At 46.0% G+C, this 24,362-nt stretch overlaps 1 protein-coding gene across 1 annotated transcript; it reads left to right on the plus strand.

The window, feature by feature from the left end:
* The first annotated feature begins 2,614 nt into the window (after positions 1-2,614).
* On the plus strand, positions 2,615-24,108 carry LOC143803999 (uncharacterized). The gene is made up of 3 exons (XM_077281747.1): positions 2,615-2,708; positions 9,584-10,803; positions 23,963-24,108. The coding sequence occupies exons 2-3, from the start codon at positions 9,798-9,800 to the stop codon at positions 24,106-24,108; spliced, it is 1,152 nt and encodes a 383-aa protein (XP_077137862.1). The 5' UTR covers positions 2,615-2,708; positions 9,584-9,797.
* The last annotated feature ends 254 nt before the right edge of the window (positions 24,109-24,362 follow it).

Genomic DNA, 24,362 nt, shown 5'->3' on the forward strand with positions numbered 1-24,362 from the left:
CGTGCGTTTCACCACCTCTGCAGTTTCATCAGGAGGTGAGTGAATGCTGTGTCTATTGGATTTTTATGCTATAAAATAATTGTATTCTCTGTTTCAGCTATATGCGGCACACATCCACCATGTTGCATCACGGGGAGGGGGGCGGCACTCAAGGGACGCGTCACCTGGGCACATGACTTGGTCATGTGACCGGGTCCATTGCCAGGCCGACGCAACACCATGTAGAGCTGCCGCCCACCTCACCGCGAGGCAGCGCATGCCCTGTCAACACTGTGAGTGTGTATGTTCACAACAACATAGGTCTAGAGATATTCATGTCGTCATTAGACATATCTAAAGATAGTAAAATCTATGTATTTTATCAGGAGTATCTCAACTAAAGGGGTATATTTTCTATAAACAGAAATTGTTTTAAACGAGGACACATATACACAGATACTTGTGCAGAGCATGTCATAATCCCTGCAATATTGCAACGCTATTTATACACTGCTCAAAAAAATAAAGGGAACACTAAAATCTCACATCCTAGATATCATTGAATGAAATATTCCAGTTGTAAGTCTTTATTCATTACATAGTGGAATGTGTTGAGAACAATAAAACCTAAAAATTATCAACGTAAATCACAACTAACACGGAGGTCTGGAGTTGGAATGATGCTCAAAATCAAAGTGGAAAATGAAGTTACAGGCTGATCCAACTTGAGTGGAAATGCCTCAAGACAAGGAAATGATGCTCAGTAGTGTGTGTGGCTTCCACGTGCCTGTATGACCTCCCTACAATGCCTGGGCATGCTCCTGATGAGGCGGAGGATGGTCTCCTGAGGGATCTCCTCCCAGACCTGGACTAAAGCATCCGCCAACTCCTGGACAGTCTGTGGTGCAGCGTGACGTTGGTGGATGGTGCGAGACATGATGTCCCAGATGTGTTCAATCGGATTCAGGTCTGGGGAACAGGCGGGCCAGTCCATAGCTTCAATGACTTCATCTTACAGGAACTGCTGACACACTCCAGCCACATGAGGTCTGGCTTTGACCTGCATTAGGAGGAACCCAGGGTCAACTGCACCAGCATATGGTCTCACAAGGGGTCTGAGGATCTCATCTCGGTACCTAATGGCAGTCAGGCTACCTCTGGCGAGCACATGGAGGGATGTGCGGCCCTCCAAAGAAATGCCACCCCACACCATTACTGACCCACTGCCAAACTAGTCATGCTGAAGGATGTTGCAGGCAGCAGATCGCTCTCCACAGTGTCTCCAGACTATGTCACGTCTGTCACATGTGCTCAGTGTGAACCTGCTTTCAGCTGTGAAGAGCACAGAGGCGAATTTGCCAATCCTAGTGTTCTGTGGCAAATGCCAATCATCCTCCACGGTCTTGGACTGTGAGCACAACCCCCATCTGTGGACGTCGGGCACTCAGACCATCCTCATGGATTCGGTTTCTAACCATTTGTGCAGACCATGCACATTTGTGGCCTGCTGGAGGTTATTTTGCAGGGCTCTGGCAGTGCTCCTCCTGTTCCTCCTTGCACAAAGGCTGAGGTAGCGGTCCTGCTAATAGGTTGTTGCCCTCCTACGGTCCCCTTCATGTCTCCTGGTGTACTGGCCTGTCTCCTGGTAGCGCCTCCAGCCTCTGGAAACTACGCTGACAGACACAGCAAACCTTCTTTCCACAGTTCGCATTGATGCGCCATCCTGGATGAGCTGCACTAACTGAGCTACTTGTGTGGGTTATAGAGTCCGTCTCATGCTACTACGAGTGTGAAAGCACAACCAACATTCAAAAGTGACCAAAAGTGACCAAAACATCAGCCAGAAAGCATTGGTACTGAGATGTGTTCTGTGGTACCCACCTGCAGAACAACTCCTTTATTGAGTGTGCTTTGATAATTACCAATAATTTGCATCTGTTGTCTATTCCATTTGCACAATAGAATGTGAAATTGATTGTCAAACAGTGTTGCTTCCTAAGTGGACAGTTTGATTTCACATAAGTTTGATTTACTTGGAGTTATATTCTGTTGTTTAAGTATTCCCTTTATTTTTTTGAACAGTTTATTTTACAGTATACAATAATGAATCACGTTAAGTGTTTCTACATACACAGGAATTTATAACAAGTACAGATGGCATTGTTGGTGCAATATTAGTAAACATAAGTATTATAGCAGGGTCATCTCATCAAATTTGATGTTGTATATTACATATATTTCAGAATAATTTGCTTGATAAAGAGGTCACCATGGCACAGGTAACGCATTTTCATCCAATTTTATAGGATTTCCGCAATCATCAAATTACCATGTCACTTGTTTTAGTAAATAAGTGGTTAACACTGCAGCCTTGCAGCGCTGGTGTCCTGGGTTCAAACCCCACCAAGGACAACATCTGCAAAGAGTTTGTATGTTCTCTCCGTGTTTGCGTGGGTTTCCTCCGGGTTCTCCGGTTTCCTCCCACATTCCAAAGACATACTGATAGGGAATTTAGATTGTGAGCCCCAACGGGGACAATGATGATAATGTGTGCAAAATGTAAAGTGCTGCGGAATATGTTAGCGCTATATAGAAATAAAGATTAGGTGGTCGCCCAACGGAGGCAGGATGAAGATATCGCACAGGTGACATCCCTGACCAGGAAGGAAGAGGGTACAGGCCGAGGCCTCGGCGCAAGGGGCAGGAGACTGCAGCTCCATCAGAGTAAGGTAAGAAAATTCTGTCATCTTACCTGAATGTCCCCTGTGCTCAGTCCCGGTCTATACCTTTAAGCCGATCAGGTGTGCTCACCGCAATCCCAGGTGGCGTAAAAAGTCCATACCTCCCAAATGCCCTGGGAAGTGTCTGCTGTGTACCGTATCTGTTTTGTGTTTGTATAAGATCCAGGAGAGGAGAAGGGAAGTGACTGCTTACGCTTGTGGTTACTGGGAAACAGATGACAGGAGGTCAAATCGCTGAACAAGCTATCACAGATTCCCGTGCAAGAGGAAAGGAACAGGTAGTTCCGGAGCAGGTGGCTCCAGTTTCCAGGCCTCGGATGGTGATAGCTTGTGGGGGCTGCCACAGATTCCCGTAGCCGGCGGCCAGTCAGGACGACCGGATGATCGGAGGGTGGTAGAGTCCGGCATATGCGTGCCAAGTGCGATTGATAGTTGTCTGTTCCCAGAACGGCTAGCACGTGTCACAGAATAATAAAGAGGGCTTATCGATATCTCTCCTGGACGTCTTTTCCTGTATGTAAATGTCACGTTAATGTTGCTTAAGTGCATACAACTATTGAAGTTGAAAAAGAGAGTTTTTTTTCTCTTCCCTGAACACTTCCTCTTTTTCTAGACGGAGAAATATGCATGATAAATCACACTGTCACAACTGTGTTTTTTTTTTTTTTTTTTCTTTTTCTTTTCTTTTTTGAAGTCTAGCTAGAATATAGCATTTATCCGAAGAAGAGGTGAAATTAAATAGTACCTATTATTTTTGATGTGACATACGTGTATCAGATACGAGATTTTAGTGATATTGCATATTATAATATTACAGTATTAGAAAGGGGAAGTGTGTCTCTAACTGCATTGAGTGCAGAGGGGAGAATATATATATATATATATCTGTCTTTTAGTCATTTGAAGATTTTTGCTCTAAGTTTTATTAAAGTAAAGTTTTTGTTATTATTTAGTTTTTTCTTTTTCTTTTTCTCCAAATTTTTTCCAAAAGTTTTTCTTTTTCTGTCTCTTCACCTTTTTCTTTGTTTAAGAAGGAATAGTTTATATATATATATATATATACCTTCCTTTTTGTATGAAGATTTTGAGTTTTTCTGATGGTTTTCCTTAATTCTGGTCTCAATTTTTCACATCAACTTTCTGAAAGTGTGTTTTTTCTTTTATTTTTCGTGTTTTTATATACACACCTCCTAGAGGTCTTTTTTCTTGTATTTTTCATTTGCTTTTTTGCAATGGGGAACAAAATGGCCAAGCGCCAGGAGAGCCTTTTGCTCCCTGATGAGAAAACGGCCCCCCAGATCGTGGCAGAGCACGAAGGTGTAAAATATGTGAAGAATTACAAACAGCTCATGAAAATATGTGAGATCCATCAGGGAGGCAGGCTTCAAGCTGCAGAATGGCATGATGTTTTAAAAAGGAAGAAAGGGAAGCTAGTTGACACTGATTTGTTGTCTGCTGCAGCAGCATGGTATAAAGTGGCTACAGACTTGCATCGATTAGGAAGCACTGAACGTTATGTGAAAGAATCAGGAAGTGATTTTTATGTGTACAAAGTGGGGAAATGTGTCAAACCATCAGCACCTCCCCCATATGGGGATGAAAAATATTGGGTATGTACAGTCTGCTCCCAACAGAATCCATTGTTCAGAGAGACTTGTTCAGTGTGTGGTGCGCCCCGCCCAACCGCTGTGCAGGGAGATGGCACTGTTACTCTGGCGATGCCGTCTTGGCCTGCATTGAAGAGGAAGGAATTCTCCCCTTGTCTTTCTCTGCCATCTTTCTCCTCCTCCTCTATCTCTCTCCCTCCTCTCTCCCCTCCTCTCTCTTCTCCTCTTTCCTCTCCTCTTACCCCTCGTCCCTCCTCTCCTCTTTCCCCTCCTCTTTCTCCTCCTCTTTCTCCTCCTCTTTCCCCTCCTCTTTCTCCTCCTCTTTCCCCTCCTCATTACTCCACACCCCGTCCTTCTGCTCCCTCATCTCCCCCTCCTCTTACACCACACACACCCTCTTCTTCACACTCTTCATGCTCTCCCCCTTCTCTTCCACCACACCCTTTGCTTCCCCCTCTCACTCTCTCCCACTCCTCACCCCCTCCTTCTGCGCACCTTACATCTCTATTTCCATCTCTCCCTCTGCACCATGCATCTCCTCCTGTATCACACTCTCCTTCTCCTGCCTTGTTGCCTGCCGGGCGGATACCAGATTCAAGCAGTGTGGTCTCTCTGTATCCGGTGCTCACCGCACAGGGAACATTCTATGTGCCAAATACAGTTCAGCCTCTACCAGTCATGTTATCAGGGGAGGAAGGTGGAGATCCCCCTGCTGAAAGCACCCCTCAACCAGCAGCAGGCAGCTCAGGTCCGGGGACAGGGGGGAGGTCACAGGCACCACCATCTGATAATGATCAGTATCCCCGGTCAGAGCAGCCAACATTCACACCACAATGGAACTATAATCCTCCGCAGTTTCAGCAGGGTGGAGAGACATCTTCTCGCAAAAAGGCAATTCCCAGAACCACCCATCAGCCACTGCATGACCCCGGTACACGATATCACAGCAATTCATCTGATGAAGATGAAGAAGGGACTTCATACATGCTGCCCAGCACTAGAAAGAAGAACCCACAGGCACTCAGAAGACAGGGGCAGATAGAAGCACCACCTTTACACTATGTGCACTTCACCCCAAGTCAGGTGACCAGCATCCTCAACAATCTCCCAGACCCAGAAATGCACCCCATGCCATTCTACAGAAGAATGCAGCAGAACCAGCGCACATATGCAGCCACCTGGAATGATCTGTGGGCTGTGATGGAGATAAAGGCAGGTGATGCCTTCTGGCCAATCATGAAGGAACATTTCAAGCTTGCAGCAGATCTAGATGTACATGCCTGGGAGTCAGGGCCGAAGCTGATTGAACAACTCAGAGAGTGGGCCAAAGGCAGGCTGGCCGGACAGGCCCTCAGCTTACACGACATGAGTCAGGAGAAGACAGAGTCTGTGGAGAAGTTTCATGGCAGAGTAATGCAGGTCTTCCAGGACCTTGGCTTCACCATTCATGACCAAATACACAGGCAAATGTTGGCACAGGCCTTTGTGCATGGACTCAGAGAGCCGATCAGGAAGCCACTGATAGTGGCTAGGCCCGAGTACAGGTCAATAGCAATGGACACCCTGCTCACAGTAGCCAAAGGGATCGAGTCCCAACCAGGGGTACGGAAGACAGCACCCGTTATGGTGGCCGCAGACCCTGAAGAGACACCGCAATACAGAAGAGGTATCAGGTGTTACAACTGCGGCAAATTGGGCCATTACCGAAATCAGTGCAAAGCACCATCACAACCAACTACCCTGCCCAGAAGAGCAAGCCAAAGGATCCCCGAAGTAAACAGTGAAGTACTCCGCCCATAGGACAGGGGCAAGCCAGGTCCGCAAGATACCACGCTCCTGACATGCAAGACTCCTTCAGCAGGACCAACCCCTCAAATTACCCTGGAAGTGGATGGCGTTGTCAGATCTTTTCTTGTGGACACTGGTGCAGCCAGAAGTGTGATGAGACATGTGGAACTTCCTGACCCTACCTGCCTATCAGAATCCTCTGTGTCTTGCGTAGGCATTGATGGTCAAGTCAGACATTCTCAGCTTACAAAGCCTCTGAGCGTGTGCACTCAGCCAGGACACTCTATCCTATCCCAGTTTGTGGTGTCAAGAACCTGCCCACTCAACCTGCTGGGGGCGGACCTACTACAAAAACTGAAAGCAACCATAGTGTTCCAGGAAGATGGGACCGTAACCCTCTCTTCACCTTTGACCCAGGAAGAGTCAGTGATGCTGGCGGCCCTACAGGAACCTCAGGCAACTGAAGAAGGCCTACCCAAGGAGGTACTGGACGTAGTACCAGAAAGTCTATGGTCCAAGGGACCCCAAGATGTGGGAAAACTTCAAGTTGCCCCGGTGCGGGTATCACTCAAGCCAGGCACTCCATATCCTCGTAAGGCCCAGTATCCCTTGTCCATCGCCCAGAGTCAAGCTGTCTCAGACCAATTGAAGGTGTTTCTGGAAATAGGGGTCGTGGTCCCTTGCACCTCTCCTTGCAACACCCCGCTGTTCCCTGTCAAGAAAAAGACTGTAAAAGGGGAGCCAGCCAAGTTCAGAATGGTACATGACCTAAGAGCTGTAAATGACGCTACAGTATTTGAAACTCCAATTGTGCCGAACCCGCACACACTGCTCTCAAATGTGCCTTCCACAGCAACCGTGTTCACGGTGATCGACCTGGCTAATGCTTTCTTCAGTGTTCCCCTCCATCCGGACGATCAGTTCCTGTTTGCCTTCACGCATCAGGGGGCACAGTACACATGGGCGGTGATGCCCCAGGGGGCCCAGAACAGCCCCTCACAATTCACCAAAGCAATGTCCACAGTTCTCGCCAACTGGATCACAGAACATGCAGAAGTGACCCTGCTACAATACGTGGACGATCTACTCCTCTGTGCAGTTGATTTTGACACATGTAAAACACATTCCGTGTCTCTCCTACTCTACCTGGCAGAACAGTGCTGCAAGGTCTCAAAGAACAAAATCCAGTGGTGTCTGAAGCGAGTTACATTCCTTGGGCACTGCATTGCTCACCAGACGAAACACCTGACAGATGATCGGAAGACCACAGTGGAGAAGATGGCCCCTCCAACAACTCCAAAGGGGCTACAAGCTTTCCTTGGTCTGGTTTCGTATTGCAGAGCCTGGATCCCTGATGCCTCAGTCCTAATGCAACCTCTGTATGACTGCGTCAATGCAACCCCGTTCCTGCTAACAGATGTGGCCTTCAGTTCGTTCAAAAAGCTAAAAGACTCTGTAGTCTCAGCGCCAGCACTAGGCCTACCTGACTACAAGAAGCTATTCCGTCTCTACCTGATGGAGAAAGAAGGCCATGCTACTGGAGTCCTGACACAGACTCACGGGGGAAGACAGAGGCCTCTAGGCTACTTCTCAGCTCGCCTGGATCCAGTTGCAAGGGGGGCCCCTCCTGCATGAGAGCAGTATTTGCAGCACACGCCCTCTTGGACAAGACTGCTGACATCATTCTTGGACATCCACTGGAAATCCTGGCTCCACATGACATTTCAGCAATTCTCAACCAAACCCAGCCAAAACATCTCTCCACCGCAAGACATCTTCGCCTGCAGTGCTCCCTACTACTGCCTGACAATGTCACTATCTCCAGATGTACAGTCCTCAATCCGGCCACTCTACTCCCACTCCCAAGGGGGGATATGAATACGGACCCCTCAGATCAAAATCTGCACGATACCTTCCACAAGGATCTGGATTTGCTGCGGACAGATGACCATGACTGCTTCAGTATCATGCAACAGGAAACAGCAGGACTACCCAATGTGGCAGAAGAGCCGCTGACCAACCCAGAGTTGATCCTCTACGTAGATGGCTCCAGATTTGCAGATGATGAAGGAAGATTCCACACGGGATGTGCAGTGACCAGCAATCAAGAAATCCTGTGGTCCAGAAGTCTGCCGCCTAGCCTGTCAGCCCAGGAAGCAGAACTAATAGCACTGACGAAGGCCTGCCGGATGGCAGAGGGCAAGACTGCGAACATATACACCGATTCAAGGTACTCGCATGGCATAGCACACGACTTTGGACCCATCTGGGCTGCAAGAGACTTCATCACAGCAAGCGGAACAACCGTGAAGCATCATGGAGCCATTAAGGACCTGCTGAGCGCACTTCAACTTCCAAAAATGGTGGCCGTACTGAAAGTCAAAGCGCATGGAAAACTGAACACAGTAGAGGCACGGGGCAACAACATGGCCGATATGGCAGCCAAAGAAGCCGCCAAAGGAAGACAATGCGGAGAAGTGGGAGAGGTCGTAGAGCCGGACGGCTACTACGTGGCAACTGAGGACAAGACACCAGATGAGATGACGTCTTGGAATCTATTCAAGATGTTGCAAGAGCAAGCTCCAAAGGAAGAGAAAGAGAGTTGGATGCGGAAGGGTGCAACACATGAAGAAGGAAGGGTATACTCAATGGACTATAAACCCTGTTTACCCCGAAGCATGTACCCTATGGTGGTCCAGTGGGCACATGGGCCCACACACAGATCAAAGACACAGATGAATGATCTGATTGGTGCCTACTGGTTCGCTCCAGGGATCTCCACCCTAACAGCCAAGTTCGCAAGCAGCTGTCTGACCTGTGGCAAATGCAACCCTGGAAGAATGGAGAAAGTTCCCACCCATCATCTGGCCAGACCACTATACCCCTTCCAGAGGATCCAGATAGACCACATCCAGATGCCGCCAAGTGGAGGTTTCGAATATGCCCTTGTGGTCGTGGACGTGTTTTCAGGATGGCCAGAAGCTTTCCCAGTGAGGAATCAGTCAGCAAAGACTACTGCAAAGAAGCTGCTCTCAGAGATCGTGTGCAGATATGGGGTCCCAGAAGTGATAGAGAGTGACCAGGGTCCCGCATTCACAGCAAACCTCACAAGGGAGATCTGGTCAGCAGTAGGGTCAGACCTAGGCCTACACACTCCCTATCACCCTCAGAGTAGCGGGAAAGTAGAAAGACTAAATGGGACACTTAAGAACAGGATGTTGAAAGTTGCCCAAGAGGCACGCAAACCATGGCACGAAACCCTTCCCATTGCACTGTTTAGTGTAAGGCACACCCCCCGGGGCCCAGAAAAGCTGTCACCACATGAGATTCTGTTTGGGTCCAGCCCTAGGCTAGGGGTATTCTTCCCTCAGCAGTTGGCAATGCAATATGATACTTTGTCTGCTTATGTAATTCAACTGTCCAAAAAACTAGCTGATGTCCATTCTCGAGTTTTCTCTTCATTACCAGATCCAGGAGCGGTACCCGGTACGCACTCCCTGAAACCAGGAGACTGGGTGTTGGTAAAGAAGTTCGTGAGGAGAACACTCGACCCCAGATTTGACGGTCCCTTCCAAGTGCTGCTGACAACACCAACCTCTGTGAAACTAGAGGGAAAACCCACTTGGATCCACGCATCGCATTGCAAGAAGGCTCCCGTACCAGAAGATACGCCAAAGCCAGAATGATCCTGTATATCCTCTTTGTGATACATATCCTGGGGGTGGAAGCTCCTCGCACCCCACCTCTGGGAGGGGAGATCACCAAGGATGGGGACTACACCATTTTCTGGTTCGATACATCAGCACACATAATTACATACCTGTTTGATTACTGCGATGTGGTACACTGCCCACCCACACAGCTGGACAGCTTGGGGCATGGGACTCAGTATATTTGTGTTGCAGATAAATATTGGGGAGACAAATGTGAATACTGGGGAGCAGCAGCATGGAACACTGGTGACAGTTGGGGATACAAACCCCCATCAGCCCTAAACAGAAAAGATAAAGATGGCAAGTCCTTAATTGACCGTATGCGCCTAACAAAGCAGGCCTTCAGGAAGGGGTGCAGCACCAGGGGGGAATGCAACCGACTCATACTTAGCATTGAAAACCCCTCCCCAGGTGATGCCGGTACTTATATAATGAGCAGTACACCTCCAAGTGGTGAACGCAAACCCCCTGTGCAGTACTCAGGAAAATTCAAGCTGGCAAATGCAGCTGACAAGCCCAATGTGACTCAGGAGACCCCTAGTAACGTAAAGGTACTGACAAACCCGACCTATGAGGAGACTTTAGCAGTAGAGACTGGGTTCTCTGAAACCAATTACTGGCTAGAGTGGGTAAGATACACAGCCCAACAGCATAATGGGAGTGGCTGTTATGCATGTGCCGGAGCCAGACCCCATCTGGGCACAGTGCCACTTAACATCCCAGAATCCCAGCAGGCCTGTTTCCTCAGCATATACACTAACTCATCTCATTCTGCATCCTGTGAACACTGGAAGTCTAAGTACCCACTCATGACTAAAGACACCCCCCCAGGGACTGGAATAACAATATACCCTGGTAATTACACCTGTTACACACGCACAGGGGTTGGCAGGGATGTAAAAAACTTCACTAAGGGGTTCTGCTCAGAGTACAGTACCACCACCGACAACCTAATTAATCATGTGGTCTCCCTAGGTGACATATACTGGATCTGTGGTGATATGAAGATACGTAGCAGACTGGAAGGTGTTTGGGTAGGCCAATGTGCACTGGCAAAAATTCTGATGCCCTTCCACCTGTTTCCCTACACCCATGAGTCCTCACCCAGTACTGCAGTTAACAGACCAAAGCGGGCAAGTGCCCCAAAAGGCAGTTTTGATCCACATGTTTATATAGACAACGTAGGTGTGCCTAGGGGGGTACCTGATGAATTCAAAGCCAGGGACCAGGTCAAGGCAGGATTTGAGTCATTGTTGCCAATAATAACTGTGAACAAAAATGTTGATTGGATAAATTATGTGTATTACAACCAGCAGAGATTTGTTAACTACACCCGAGATGCTCTAAAAGGTCTGGCAGACCAGTTGGGCCCCACTTCCATCATGGCATTCCAAAACAGGATGGCCCTAGACATGATTCTAGCTGAAAAAGGAGGTGTTTGCAAAATGATCAAAGAAACCTGTTGTACCTACATCCCAGACAATACTGGTCCCAATGGTAAAGTCACGGTGGCGATACAGAAACTCACCGAGCTATCAGAAGAATTGAAACAAAACTCAGGAGTGAAAGATCCTTGGGACCAGTACTTTGGATGGATGAATGGGTGGCAAAGGTTATTAGCACAGATTGGGGCAGCCATACTTGTTGTTTTTGTTCTTGTGATAATTTCTGGTTGCTGCGTAATCCCTTGTATCCGCAGGATGATGGAAAAGACAGTCAAGGAAACCACAAACCTGATGCCCCTGATGCCACATCTCCTCCTGGACGAACCTATCCGAATCCAGATTCACCCACCTGACGACGCACCCCACCCCGATGAGGATGAATATGTGGAGCTGATTGGAGAACTTCGCCAATATGAGACTATGAATGCTTCCACCCCCCTTTAGGGACAGATCTCCTGACCGCCCATTTGCGAAAAGTCTGTACGGTGTAGGGCATGTGCATTAGGTACATGTCAGTTCGCCGACAGCACAAAAGAGTTGCAGCGCTTTGGGACAGGAGGCTAGGATTAGGGCAAGTGATATCTAAGGGGGGCTTGTGATAGAAATATATATATATCATGTAGATCTCACTTGCATGTATATCCCTTTAAATCATGTCCTAGCTTAAAATCAAATATATTCAACTATTTTATGATCAATTGCTCAATTTAATCACATGAGTTAGGCAAGACAGACCTCGGGACTTTCTGGTATGTTTAGATCACCAGAGAACAGGGAAGTTAAAGCAGATGATTCGAAACTAATGTCCCAAAATGTTGCTGACTAGCAGGATAAAGGTGGCAGATGTTCCCGAAAGTGCAAAATCAGTTTGTTGCTAGGTAGACCATAGTTCAAAGATGCCATGTACTCAGTTAAATGCATTATGTACTCAGTCAGCCAATGAAATAATAGCTAAATTGTATGTTAATTTACTAACCACTCCCATTTTATATGCTTTTATAAGATCATGTATCAATCAATAAACCAGAGATCTGGATGGAATGTTATACTGTCACTTTGTGTCAGAGTTCATTCTTTCTTGAGCGCTCAATAGATCAGATCTGATAATAATTGGGAACGGACGCAGCATAAACACGGGGTTAAATTCACCCCGAGCCAAAATTCTATAACAAAATAAAGATTAAATATCTCTGCAACAATAAAATTGTGATAAATATACATGATCTCAAAACCCCGATTTGGCCATATACAGTGGGGCAAAAAAGTATTTAGTCATTCAGCATTAGTGCAAGTTCCACCACTTAAAAAGATGAGAGGCGTCTGCAATTTACATCTTAGGTAGACCTCAACTATGGGATACAAACTGAGAAAAAAAAATCCAGAAAATCACATTGTCTGTTTTTTTCTCATTTTATTTGCATATTATGGTGGAAAATAAGTATTTGGCCAGAAACAAAATTTCATCTCAATACTTTGTAATATATCCTTTGTTGGCAATGACAGAGGTCAAACGTTTTCTGTAAGTCTTCACAAAGTTGCCACACACTGTTGTTGGTATGTTGGCCCATTCCTCCATGCAGATCTCCTCTAGAGCAGTGATGTTTTTGGCTTTTCGCTTGGCAACACGGACTTTCAACTCCCTCCAAAGGTTTTCTATAGGGTTGAGATCTGGAGACTGGCTAGGCCACTCCAGGACATTGAAATGCTTCTTACGAAGCCACTCCTTCGTTGCCCTGGTGGTGTGCTTTGGATCATTGTCATGTTGAAAGACCCAGCCACGTTTCATCTTCAATGCCCTTGCTGATGGAAGGAGGTTTGCACTCAAAATCTCACGATACATGGCCCCATTCATTCTTTCATGTACCCGGATCAGTCGTCCTGGCCCCTTTGCAGAGAAACAGCCCCAAAGCATGATGTTTCCACCACCATGCTTTACAGTAGGTATGGTGTTTGATGGATGCAACTCAGTATTCTTTTTCCTCCAAACACGACAAGTTGTGTTTCTACCAAACAGTTACAGTTTGGTTTCATCAGACCATAGGACATTCTCCCAAAACTCCTCTGGATCATCCAAATGCTCTCTAGCAAACTTCAGACGGGCCCGGACATGTACTGGCTTAAGCAGTGGGACACGTCTGGCACTGCAGGATCTGAGTCCATGGTGGCGTAGTGTGTTACTTATGGTAGGCCTTGTTACATTGGTCCCAGCTCTCTGCAGTTCATTCACTAGGTCCCCCCGCGTGGTTCTGGGATTTTTGCTCACCGTTCTTGTGATCATTCTGACCCCACGGGGTGGGATTTTGCGTGGAGCCCCAGATCGAGGGAGATTATCAGTGGTCTTGAATGTCTTCCATTTTCTAATTATTGCTCCCACTGTTGATTTCTTCACTCCAAGCTGGTTGGCTATTGCAGATTCAGTCTTCCCAGCCTGGTGCAGGGCTACAATTTTGTTTCTGGTGTCCTTTGACAGCTCTTTGGTCTTCACCATAGTGGAGTTTGGAGTCAGACTGTTTGAGGGTGTGCACAGGTGTCTTTTTATACTGATAACAAGTTTAAACAGGTGCCATTACTACAGGTAATGAGTAGTGTTGAGCGATACCGTCCGATACTTGAAAGTATCGGTATCGGAAAGTATCGGCCGATACCGGCAAAGTATCGGATCCAATCCGATACCGATACCCGATACCAATACAAGTCAATGGGACTCAGGTATCGGACGGTATTCCTGATGGTTCCCAGGGTCTGAAGGAGAGGAAACTCTCCTTCAGGCCCTGGGAACCATATAAATGTGTAAAAGAAAGAATTAAAATAAAAAATATCGCTATACTCACCTGTCCGACGCAGCCGGGACTTCAGCGAGGGAACCGGCAGCGTTGTTTGTTTAAAATTCGCGCTATTACTTGGTTACGTGAATTCCTGGCTTGTGATTGGTCAGGTCGGCCATGTTGCCGGGACGCGGACCAATCACAGCAAGCCGTGACGAAATTACGTCACGGCTTGCTGTGATTGGTCCGCGTCCCGGCAATATGGCCGCCCTGACCAATCACAAGCCGTGACGTCACGGGAGGCTGGACACGCGCTCATTTTAAAATGGGCGCGTGTCCAGCCTCCCGTGACGTCGCGGCTTGTGATTGGTTGCGCCGCGGTCAACCAATCACAAGCCGGGAGGCTGGACGCGCTCATTTTAAAATGGGCGCGTGTCCAGCCTCCCGTGACGTCACGGCTTGTGATTGGTCAGGGCGGCCATATTGCCGGGACGCGGACCAATCACAGCAAGCCGTGACGTAATTTCGTCACGGCTTGCTGTGATTGGTCCGCGTCCCGGCAACATGGCCGACCTGACCAATCACAAGCCGGGAATTCACGTAACCAAGTAATAGCGCGAATTTTAAACAAACAACGCTGCCGGTTCCCTCGCTGAAGTCCCAGCTGCGTCGGACAGGTGAGTATAGCGATATTTTTTATTTTAATTCTCTCTTTTACACATTTTAACATTAATGTTGTTGCGATACCCGATACCCGATACCACAAGAGTATCGGAATCCCGGTATCGGAATTCCGATACAGCAAGTATCGGCCGATACCCGATACTTGCAGCATCGGAATGCTCAACACTAGTAATGAGTGGAGGAAAGAGGAGACTCTTAAAGAAGAAGTTACAGGTCTGTGAAAGCCAGAAATCTTGATTGTTTGTTTCTGACCAAATACTTATTTTCCACCATAATATGCAAATAAAATGAGAAAAAAACAGACAATGTGATTTTCTGGATTTTTTTTTCTCAGTTTGTCTCCCATAGTTGAGGTCTACCTATGATGTAAATTACAGACGCCTCTCATCTTTTTAAGTGGTGGAACTTGCACTATTGCTGAATGACTAAATACTTTTTTGCCCCACTGTACTTGACACACTCCACACTACAGCAGTGGAGACTCCGTTGTGAAGTCCACTATGTAACATAAAATCAACAATACATACACTAAAATAATATCAACATAGACACACCTATTAATTAAAATTTACAATTTTTATAGAAAGGATTTGAAGCTTAGTGACTCATTGAGGCCTTTGGGGGTGACAGTATTAAGGCTATCTACCCACTTAGTTTCTCTTCTTAATAATTATTTCTTATAATCCCCCCTCATATGCCTAATTGCACCCTGTCTATACCTCTGACCTTGAGCCATTTAGAATTACTGCCATGGTGGCTTCTAAAGTGTCTCGGAATGGTTTTGAGTGTCGCAATGTCTTGAACCAAAGCTGAGTTCATAATGTCTCTCATATGTTTCAAAATTCTAACCCTTAATTGACTGGTAGTCATCCCTTTGATGATAAGTTTACATGGGCAATAAGCATAATAGACGACCATATCTGTCGTTCAAGAGATATGGTGCATTATTGTTTATGTCCGAGTAGCGTCACTATTGACAAATGTGAATGCTCTTTCAATGCACTGACATGCCAAACAATCACCACACTGAAAACTACCCCACTTTAGGACCCACTCTGTCTGAAAAAAATGATTTTTGAGGTGCCACATAGTGGCTACGTGTGAGTAAATCTTTTTAGATTTTTTGAACGTCTCCAGGTAACAGATGGATTTATAGGGAGATATCTGCACAGATCTTCATCTGCACATAAAATGGACCAGTGTTTCCTTAATATGTCCATGATATCTGTCCATCTTGAATTAAAGGTTGTATTAAGCCTCACTGGTTGTTCACACTGTTGTGATCTTTTTTCTTCTGAATAAGAATTTGGCTTCTATGAGTACGCACAGCACACCTGTAGACACTTCTAATGGATTTATTATACCCTCTCTGCTGCAAATCATTTATCGAAATTTTAGCCTGGTTCAGAAATGTAGTATTGTCTGAAAAAATGCGTTTCATACACAGAAATTTACCCACCGGGATCGCCCCAATCGTCTGTGGATGTTGTGCAGAAGTCGCATGGAGGAACGAGTTTGTTGCTGTACTTTTTCGGTATACATCCATAGTTATGAATTGATCTCTATCTACCTTGATCATTACATCAAGGAACTCAAGTCTTTCCTTGCTGTATTTAAGAGGTATTTTATATTTTGTTGGTTGATATTTAACCCCTTAACGACCGCCGATACGCCTTTTAACGGCGGCCGCTAAGGGAACTTAAACCACAGCACCGTTAATTAACGGCGCTGTGGAAAAAGTGAATAGCGCCCCCCAGAGTCGGATTTTCTCTGGGGTCTCGGTTGCCGGGGGTAGCTGAGACCCCAGAGAACATGATTCGGGGGTTTTTTACCTACCCCCGAGTTGCGATCGCCGGTAATTAACCGTTTACCGGCGGTCGCAACAAAAAAAAAAAAAACACGATTTGCCATTTAATTTCTCTGTCCTCCGATGTGATCGCAGAGAAATGTGGTCCCCGATTGCCCCCGATAGCCCCCCAATACTCACCTATCTCCCCCGGTGCTCCTCGTGGCTCCCGATGGGCGCCGCCATCTTTTTCCGGGGAAATAATGGCGGGCGCATGCGCAGTGCGCCCGCCGCCCGGCACCCGGATGCTCTTTGGGGTCTCGGCTGCCGGGGGTAGCCGAGACCCCAAAGAACATGATCGGGGTCGGTTTTTACCGACCCCTGTTTTGCGATCGCCGGTAATTAACTGTTTACCGGTGACCGCAAAAAAAAAAAAAAAAAAAAGTGATGTCATTCTCTGTCCTCTGATGTGATCGCACATCAGAGGACAGAGAAATAGGGGGATTCGGGGACCCTGTTATACTTAACGGTGTCCCTGGGTCCTCCTGTTTCTTCTGCTGGCCGCCGGCTTCTTGCTCCGGTAAGAAAATGGCGGGCGCATGCGCAGTGCGCCCGCCATGATCTGCCGGTCGGCAAAAGAAAATTATTGCTCTTTTTTTATTTTGGTCACTGTGAGATCCTATCACAGTGATCAAAATAAAAAAAAATAGTAAATAACCCCCCCCTTTATCACCCCCTTAGTAAGAAAAAAATAATAAAATAAAAAAAATGTATGAATTTCTATTTTCCAAATAGGGTTAGGGTTAGGGGTAGGGTTAGGGTTAGGGTTAGGGGTAGGGTTAGGGTTAGGGGTAGGGTTAGGGTTAGGGGTAGGGTTAGGGTTAGGGTTAGGGGTAGGGTTAGGGGTAGGGTTAGGATATGTGCACACATAGAATGGTTCTCTGCGGATTTTTCCGCAGCGGATTTGATAAATCCGCAGGACCAAAACGCTGCGTTTTTCCTGCAGATTTATCGCGGATGTACCGCGGTTTTTGTGCGGATTCCACTGCGGTTTTACACCTGCGGTTATCTATTATGGAGCAGGTGTAAAACCGCTGTGAATCAGCAGAAAGAATTGACATGCTGCGGAATGTAAACCGCTGCGTTTCCGTGTGGTTTTTTCCGCAGCATGGGCACAGCGTTTTATGTTTCCCATAGGTTTACATTGTACTGTAAACTCATGGGAAACTGCTGCGGACCCACAGCTGCGGAAACGCTGCGGATCCGCAGCAAAATCCGCAACATGTGCACATAGCCTTAGGGTTAGGGTTAGGGCTTGGGTTAGGGTTAGAGCTAGGATTTGGGTTAGAGCTAGGGTTAGGGCTAGGGTTGGGGCTAAAGTTAGGGTTTAGTGTTGGGGCTAGGTTTAGGGCTAAAGTTAGGGTTTGGGCTAAAGTTAGGGTTAGGGCTAGGGTTGGGGCTAAAGTTAGGGTTAGAGTTGGGATTAGGATTTGGATTAGGGTTGGCATTAGGGTTACATTTGGGATTAGGGTTAGGTTTGGGATTAGAGTTAAGGCTAGGGTTGGGATTAAGGATAGGGGTGTATTGGGATTAGGGTTAGGTTTTGAGCTTAGGGTTGAGATTAGGATTAGGGGGGTGTTGGGTTTAGGGTTTTGATTAGGGTTATGGTTAGCTTTGGGATTAGGGTTAGGGGTGTTTTGGGGGTTAGGGTTGTGATTAGGATTATGGATCGGGATTAGGGTTAGGGGTGTGTTGGGGTTAGGGTTGGAGTTAGAATTGGGGGGTTTCCACTGTTTAGGTACATCAGGGGGTCTCTAAACGCCACAGCCAATTTTGTGCTCAAAAAGTAAAATGGTGCTCCCTACCTTCTGAGCTCTGCCGTGCGCCCAAACAGTGGTTTACCCCCACATATGGGGCATCAGCGTACTCGGGATAAATTGGACAACAACTTTTGGGGTCCAATTTCTCCTGATACCCTTGTGAAAATAAAAACTTAGGGGCTAAAAAATCTTTTTTTGTGGAAAAAAAAATAATTTTATTTTCACGACTCTGCATTATAAACTTCTGTGAAGCACTTGGGCATTCAAAGTTCTCACCACACATCTAGATAAGTTCCTTGGGGGGTCTAGTTTCCAAAATGGGGTCACTTCTGGGGGGTCTCTACTGTTTAGGTATATCTGGGGCTCTGCAAATGCAACATAATGCCCGCAGACCATTCTATCAAAGTCTGCATTCCAAAACGGCACTCCTTCCCTTCCGAGCTCAGCCATGCACCTAAACAGTGGTCCCCCCCACACATGGGGTATCAGTGTACTCTGGACAAATTGGACAACAACTTTTTGGGTCCAATTTCTCTTGTTACCCTTGTGAAAATAAAAATTGGGGGGCTAAAAAAATCTTTTTTGTGAAAAAAATATTTTTTTTGTTTTCATGACTCTGCATTATAAACTTCTGTGAAGCACTTGGGCATTCAAAGTTCTCCCAACACATCTAGATAAGTTCCATGGGGGTCTAGTTTCCAAAATGAGGTCACTTGTGGGGGGTCTCTACTGTTTAGGTACATCGGGGGCTCTGCAAACGCAACATAATGCCTGCAGACCATTCTATCAAAGTCTGCATTCCAAAACGGCGCTCCTTCCCTTCCAAGCTCTGCCATGCACCCAAACAGTGGTTTATCCCCCATATATGGGGTATCAGCCTACTCAGCATAAATTGCACAATAAATTTTGGGGTCCAATTTCTCCTGTTACCCTTGTGAAAGTAAAAATTTGGGGGTGAAAAGATCATTTTTGTGGAAAAAATATGATTTTTTTTATTTTCATGGCTCTACATTATAAACTTCTGTGAAGCAGTTGGGGGTTCCTAGTGCTCACCACACATCTAGATAAGCTCTTTGGGGGGTCTAGTTTCCAAAATGGAGTCAATTGTGGGGGGTTTCTACTGTTTAGGTACATCAGGATCTCTGCAAATGCAACTTGACACCTGCAGACCATCCCATCAAAGTCTGCATTCCAAGCGGCGCTCCTTCCCTTCCGAGCCCTGATGGGTGCCCAAACAGTGCCCTCCCCCACATATGGGGTATCAGCGTACTCAGGACAAACTGGTCAACAGATTTTGTGGTCCAATGTCTCCTATTACCCTTGATAAAATAAAAAATTGCAGGCTAAAAAATCATTTTTGAGTGAAAAAAAAGGATTTTTTTATTTTCACGGCTCTACGTTATAAACTTCCGTGAAGCACCTGGGGGTTTAAAGTGCTCACCACACATCTAGATAAGTTCCTTAAGGGGTCTAGTTTCCAAAATGGTGTCATTTGTGGGGGGTTTCCACTGTTTAGGCACATCAGGGGCTCTCCAAACGCGACATGGCATCCGATCTCAATTCCAGCCAATTCTACATTGAAAAAGTAAAACGGCACTCCTCTTCCAAGCTCTGCAGTGCGCCCAAACAGTGGTTTACCCCCACATATGGGGTATCGACGTACTCAGGAGAGGTTGCACAACAACATTTGTTGTCTAATTTCTCCTGTTACCCTTGTGAAAATAAAAATTTGGGGGCAAAAATATCATTTTTGTAGAAAAAATATGACTTTTTTATTTTCACGGCTCTACGTTATAAACTTCCGTGAAGCACCTGGGGGTTTAAAGTGCTCACCACACATCTAGATAAGTTCCTTAAGGGGTCTAGTTTCCAAAATGGTGTCATTTGTGGGGGGTTTAAACTGTTTAGGCACATCAGTGGCTCTCCAAACGCGACATGGCATCCGATCTCAATTCCAGCTAATTCTACATTGAAAAAGTAAAACGGCGCTCCTTCTCTTCCAAGCTCTGCAGTGAGCCCAAACAGTGGTTTACCCCCACATATGGGGTATCAACGTACTCAGGAGAAATTGCACAACAACTTTTGTGGTTTAATTTCTCCTGTTACCCTTGGGAAAATAAAAATTTGGGGGCAAAAAATCATTTTTGTAAAAAAAATGTGATTTTTTATTTTCACGGCTCTACGTTATAAACTTCCGTGAAGCACCTGGGGGATCAAAGTGCTCACCACACATCTAGTTAAGTTCCTTATGGGGTCTAGTTTCCAAAATGGTGTCACTTATGGGGGGTTTCCACTGTTTAGGCACATCAGGGGCTCTCCAAACGCGACATGGCGTCCGATCTCAATTCCAGCCAATTCTACATTGAAAAAGTAAAACGGCACTCCTTCTCTTCCAAGCTCTGCGATGCGCCCAAACAGTGGTTTACCCCCACATATGGGGTATCGACGTACTCAGGAGAAATTGCACAACAACTTTTGTGGTCTAATTTCTCCTGTTACCCTTGTGAAAATAAGAATTTGTGGGCGAAAATATCATTTTTGTGTAAACAAATGCGATTTTTTATTTTCACGGCTCTACGTTATAAACTTCTGTGAAGCACTTGGGGGCTCAAAGTGCTCACCACACATCTAGTTAAGTTCCTTAAGGGGTCTAGTTTCCAAAATGGTGTCACTTGTGGAGCGTTTCCACTGTTTAGGCACATCAGGGGCTCTCCAAACGGGACATGGCATCCGATCTCAATTCCAGCCAATTCTGCATTGAAAAAGTCAAACGGCGCTCCTTCTCTTCCAAGCTCTGCGGTGCGCCCAAACAGTGGTTTACCCCCACATATGGGGTATCAGCGTATTCAGGAGAAATTGCACAACAAAATGTATGGTTAAATTTCTGTTTTTACACTTGTGAAAATAAAAAAATATGGTTCTGAATTAAACTGTTTGCAAAAAAAGTTAAATGTTCATTTTTTCCTTCCACATTGTTTGAGTTCCTGTGAAGCACGTAAAGGGTTAATAAACTTCTTGAATGTGGTTTTAAGTACCTTGAGGGGTGTAGTTTTTAGAATGGTGTCACACTTGGTTATTTTCTATCATATAGACCCCTCAAAATGACTTCAAATGTGATGTGGTCCCTAAAAAAAAATGGTGTTGTAAAAATGAGAAATTGCTGGTCAAATTTTAACCCTTATAACTCCCTAACAAAATTTTTTCCAAAATTGTGCTGATGTAAAGTAGACATGTCGGAAATGTTATTTATTAACTATTTTGTGTGACATATCTCTCTGATTTAAGGGCATAAAAATACAAAATTTTAAAACTGCAAAATTTTAAAAATTTTCACCATATTTCCATTTTTTTCATAAATAATCACAAGTAATATCGAAGAAATATTAACACTAGCATGAAGTACAACATGTTACGAAAAAACAATCTCAGAATCAGCAGGATCCGTTAAAGCGTTCCAGAGTTATAACCTCATAAAGTGACAGTGGTCAGAATTGTAAAAATTGGCTCGGTCATTAAGTACCAAATTGGCTCTGTCACTAAGGGGTTAATTGATCAATAAAAGAGTTCAGTGACGTCTCCGTACCTTGCCAAATAAACAATAAATCATCGATATATCTAAACCATGAGACCACGGCAGCAAAGTTCTCCAAATTATAAACCACTTTTCCGTTGTGCTGGTGCATGAGCTCGTCCAAAAGAAGTGTCAAAGGATTTACAGAAATGTATTCTGCCCCTTACGCTACTGCTGCTGCTAATGTTTTGGCTTTGATGATTTGAGGTGCCGGAGGTAGGAAGTCTAGAGCTGCGATGCACACTGTGTGCCTCACTGCTGTCTTGGGGAAAACCTCTCTTAAGGCTGTATAAAATTGTGATTCAATACTCCAGCATTCGTGGGTCCCTTTCTTTGGAGGGAAGCATCTGGCAAAATTTGGTCTTATAATGTGGATCTAACAGAGTAGCAAACCATAGGCACTCATATGTTGGCTCATACTGTGTCGGTGGCTGTGTAACACTGATACTTGTTTTCTCCATCCTCTCCCATCAACCACGAACAACAGAGAGGGGATAATTATCCTCTTCATGTCCTGAGAGTTGTTCGCCCATCACCTCTTCCTCCTTCATTTGTTCCTTGGATCATACACCTTCACTAACAGTTTTTCTGTTATCACCAGCCCCCCTCGATCACAGTAATCCACCCTCCCTTGCCACCCACCTGTGTGAAGACAGTCTGGAACTTTGAAACAATGTTTTCTCTAACGCATCCTCCTCTCGCAGGCTATTCAAAGTCTGCTCAAGCAAATAGATTGCCGGAATAATGATGCTGATGATGGCTTAGTAGCCATTTTGAAACTGTGCAGATGTCCTTAATCTTTGACAACTTTATATGTGACATGCGCTATGTCCGTACTGTGATAACTCAAGCGATATGACATGACATACTGCATCAGGGCTCGTTGCTGCTGCCTCAGTTGCTGCAACATGTGTAGAGTGGAATTCCATCATGTCAGCACATTGCATACCAACCTGTTAACTGGCATGGACAAAGACATCTGTATCGATGATAGTCGATGACCTGAGGGGTGCAAATGGCCGAAGTGATCACAAAGCTTTTGTGCTTTTGGCAGCAGCTCACTCAGGGCAGGATAGCGACGGAGAATATGCTGTACCACCAGGTTGAGTATGTGAGCCATGCAAGGCACATGAGTGAGCTTGCCTTGCCGTAGGTCCACAACCAGGTTCACACCATTATTGGACATGGCCTTCCCTGGATGCAGGTTCAGCGGAGACAGCCATTGCTCAAACTTGACCTGGAAAGCTGTCCATCACTCTTCAGCTGTATTACTGTGATCTCCAAGACATATCAATTTTAACACTGCCTGACTGCGGTGATCTCTGGCTGTGCAGTACGTAGGTGATGGGGATGTGCTCTGCTCTGCTGGAATGCATGTATCTTTAAGGTAGAGTTTGAGGGCACAAGTAGAGGCCCTAGAGGAGGAAGAGGAGGAGGCAGTAGCAGCAGTGGAGGAAGTGTTAAATGTAGAGGTTTGTCCTGCAAGCCTTGAGGATTCCAAGATTGGTGGAGTAGCAACTTACCTGCCTGCCCCCACAGCCACCAGAGTCACCCAGTGCCCAGAAAGAGAGATGTAGTGCCCTTAACCATGCTTACTTGTCCAAGTGTCTGTGGTGAAATGCACCCTGGTAGACATAGATTTAGTCAAGGAACGTGTGATGTTGTCTGACATGTTGGTGTCGCACAGGCACAGCTTTCTTAGAGAAGTAATGGCGACTGGGTAACTGGTACTGGGGGACTGCAATAGCCATCAGCTTTCAGAAGCTATCTGTACCCATCAGGTAAGAAGGTTTTATTTCCATGGCCAACAGATTGGAGATGGTGGAGTTCAAACTTTTAGCTTTGTCATGCGTAGGAGGAAACAATCCTTTATGTGACCACAACTGTGGGACAATGGGATGCCCGCAGTGCTGAGAGAGGGTGGAGTACTGTGAAGCCGACAAACTGCTGGATCATGAGAGACTTGCAGGCAGAGACGGATGTTACGGTGGATTGAGAAAGTTGTGGTCTGCCTTTTCTCTCAGATCGGTCAAAAACAGTAAGAACGTCTGCTTCTGTTACAGCTGACAGGCTCACCCTCAGCCTGACAGGAGTGGGTAAGAAACCCGAGGTTCTGCGGTCAAAGACCTGCAACACAATACTTGGCACGGTAACAGAGAAGGAGGAAGAAACAGCAGATGTGATTGATAGGGAGTTTGATGGTTGTTAAGGTTGCTGGTCCGCATTTTAGTGCAGTGAGGCTCCAAGAGAAACGAATGTTTATTGCACGAGTAAAGGTTCATACATGTAGTAGTTAAATTATTACACTTTTTCCCTCTACTCAGTTTGTTTTGCAAAGTTGGCATATTAAGTGAGTTGGCTCACCCTTTGTAGTGTCAAAAAAGGCCTAGGCTATGCAACCATTGCTGACCCTGCGAGCTGCAGACCCACAAATGCTGGTGGCCACAGCCACAGTTGTGGCTA

The sequence above is a fragment of the Ranitomeya variabilis genome, chromosome 2, assembly GCF_051348905.1.
Source record: "Ranitomeya variabilis isolate aRanVar5 chromosome 2, aRanVar5.hap1, whole genome shotgun sequence".
In the NCBI taxonomy this organism is placed as follows: domain Eukaryota; kingdom Metazoa; phylum Chordata; class Amphibia; order Anura; family Dendrobatidae; genus Ranitomeya; species Ranitomeya variabilis.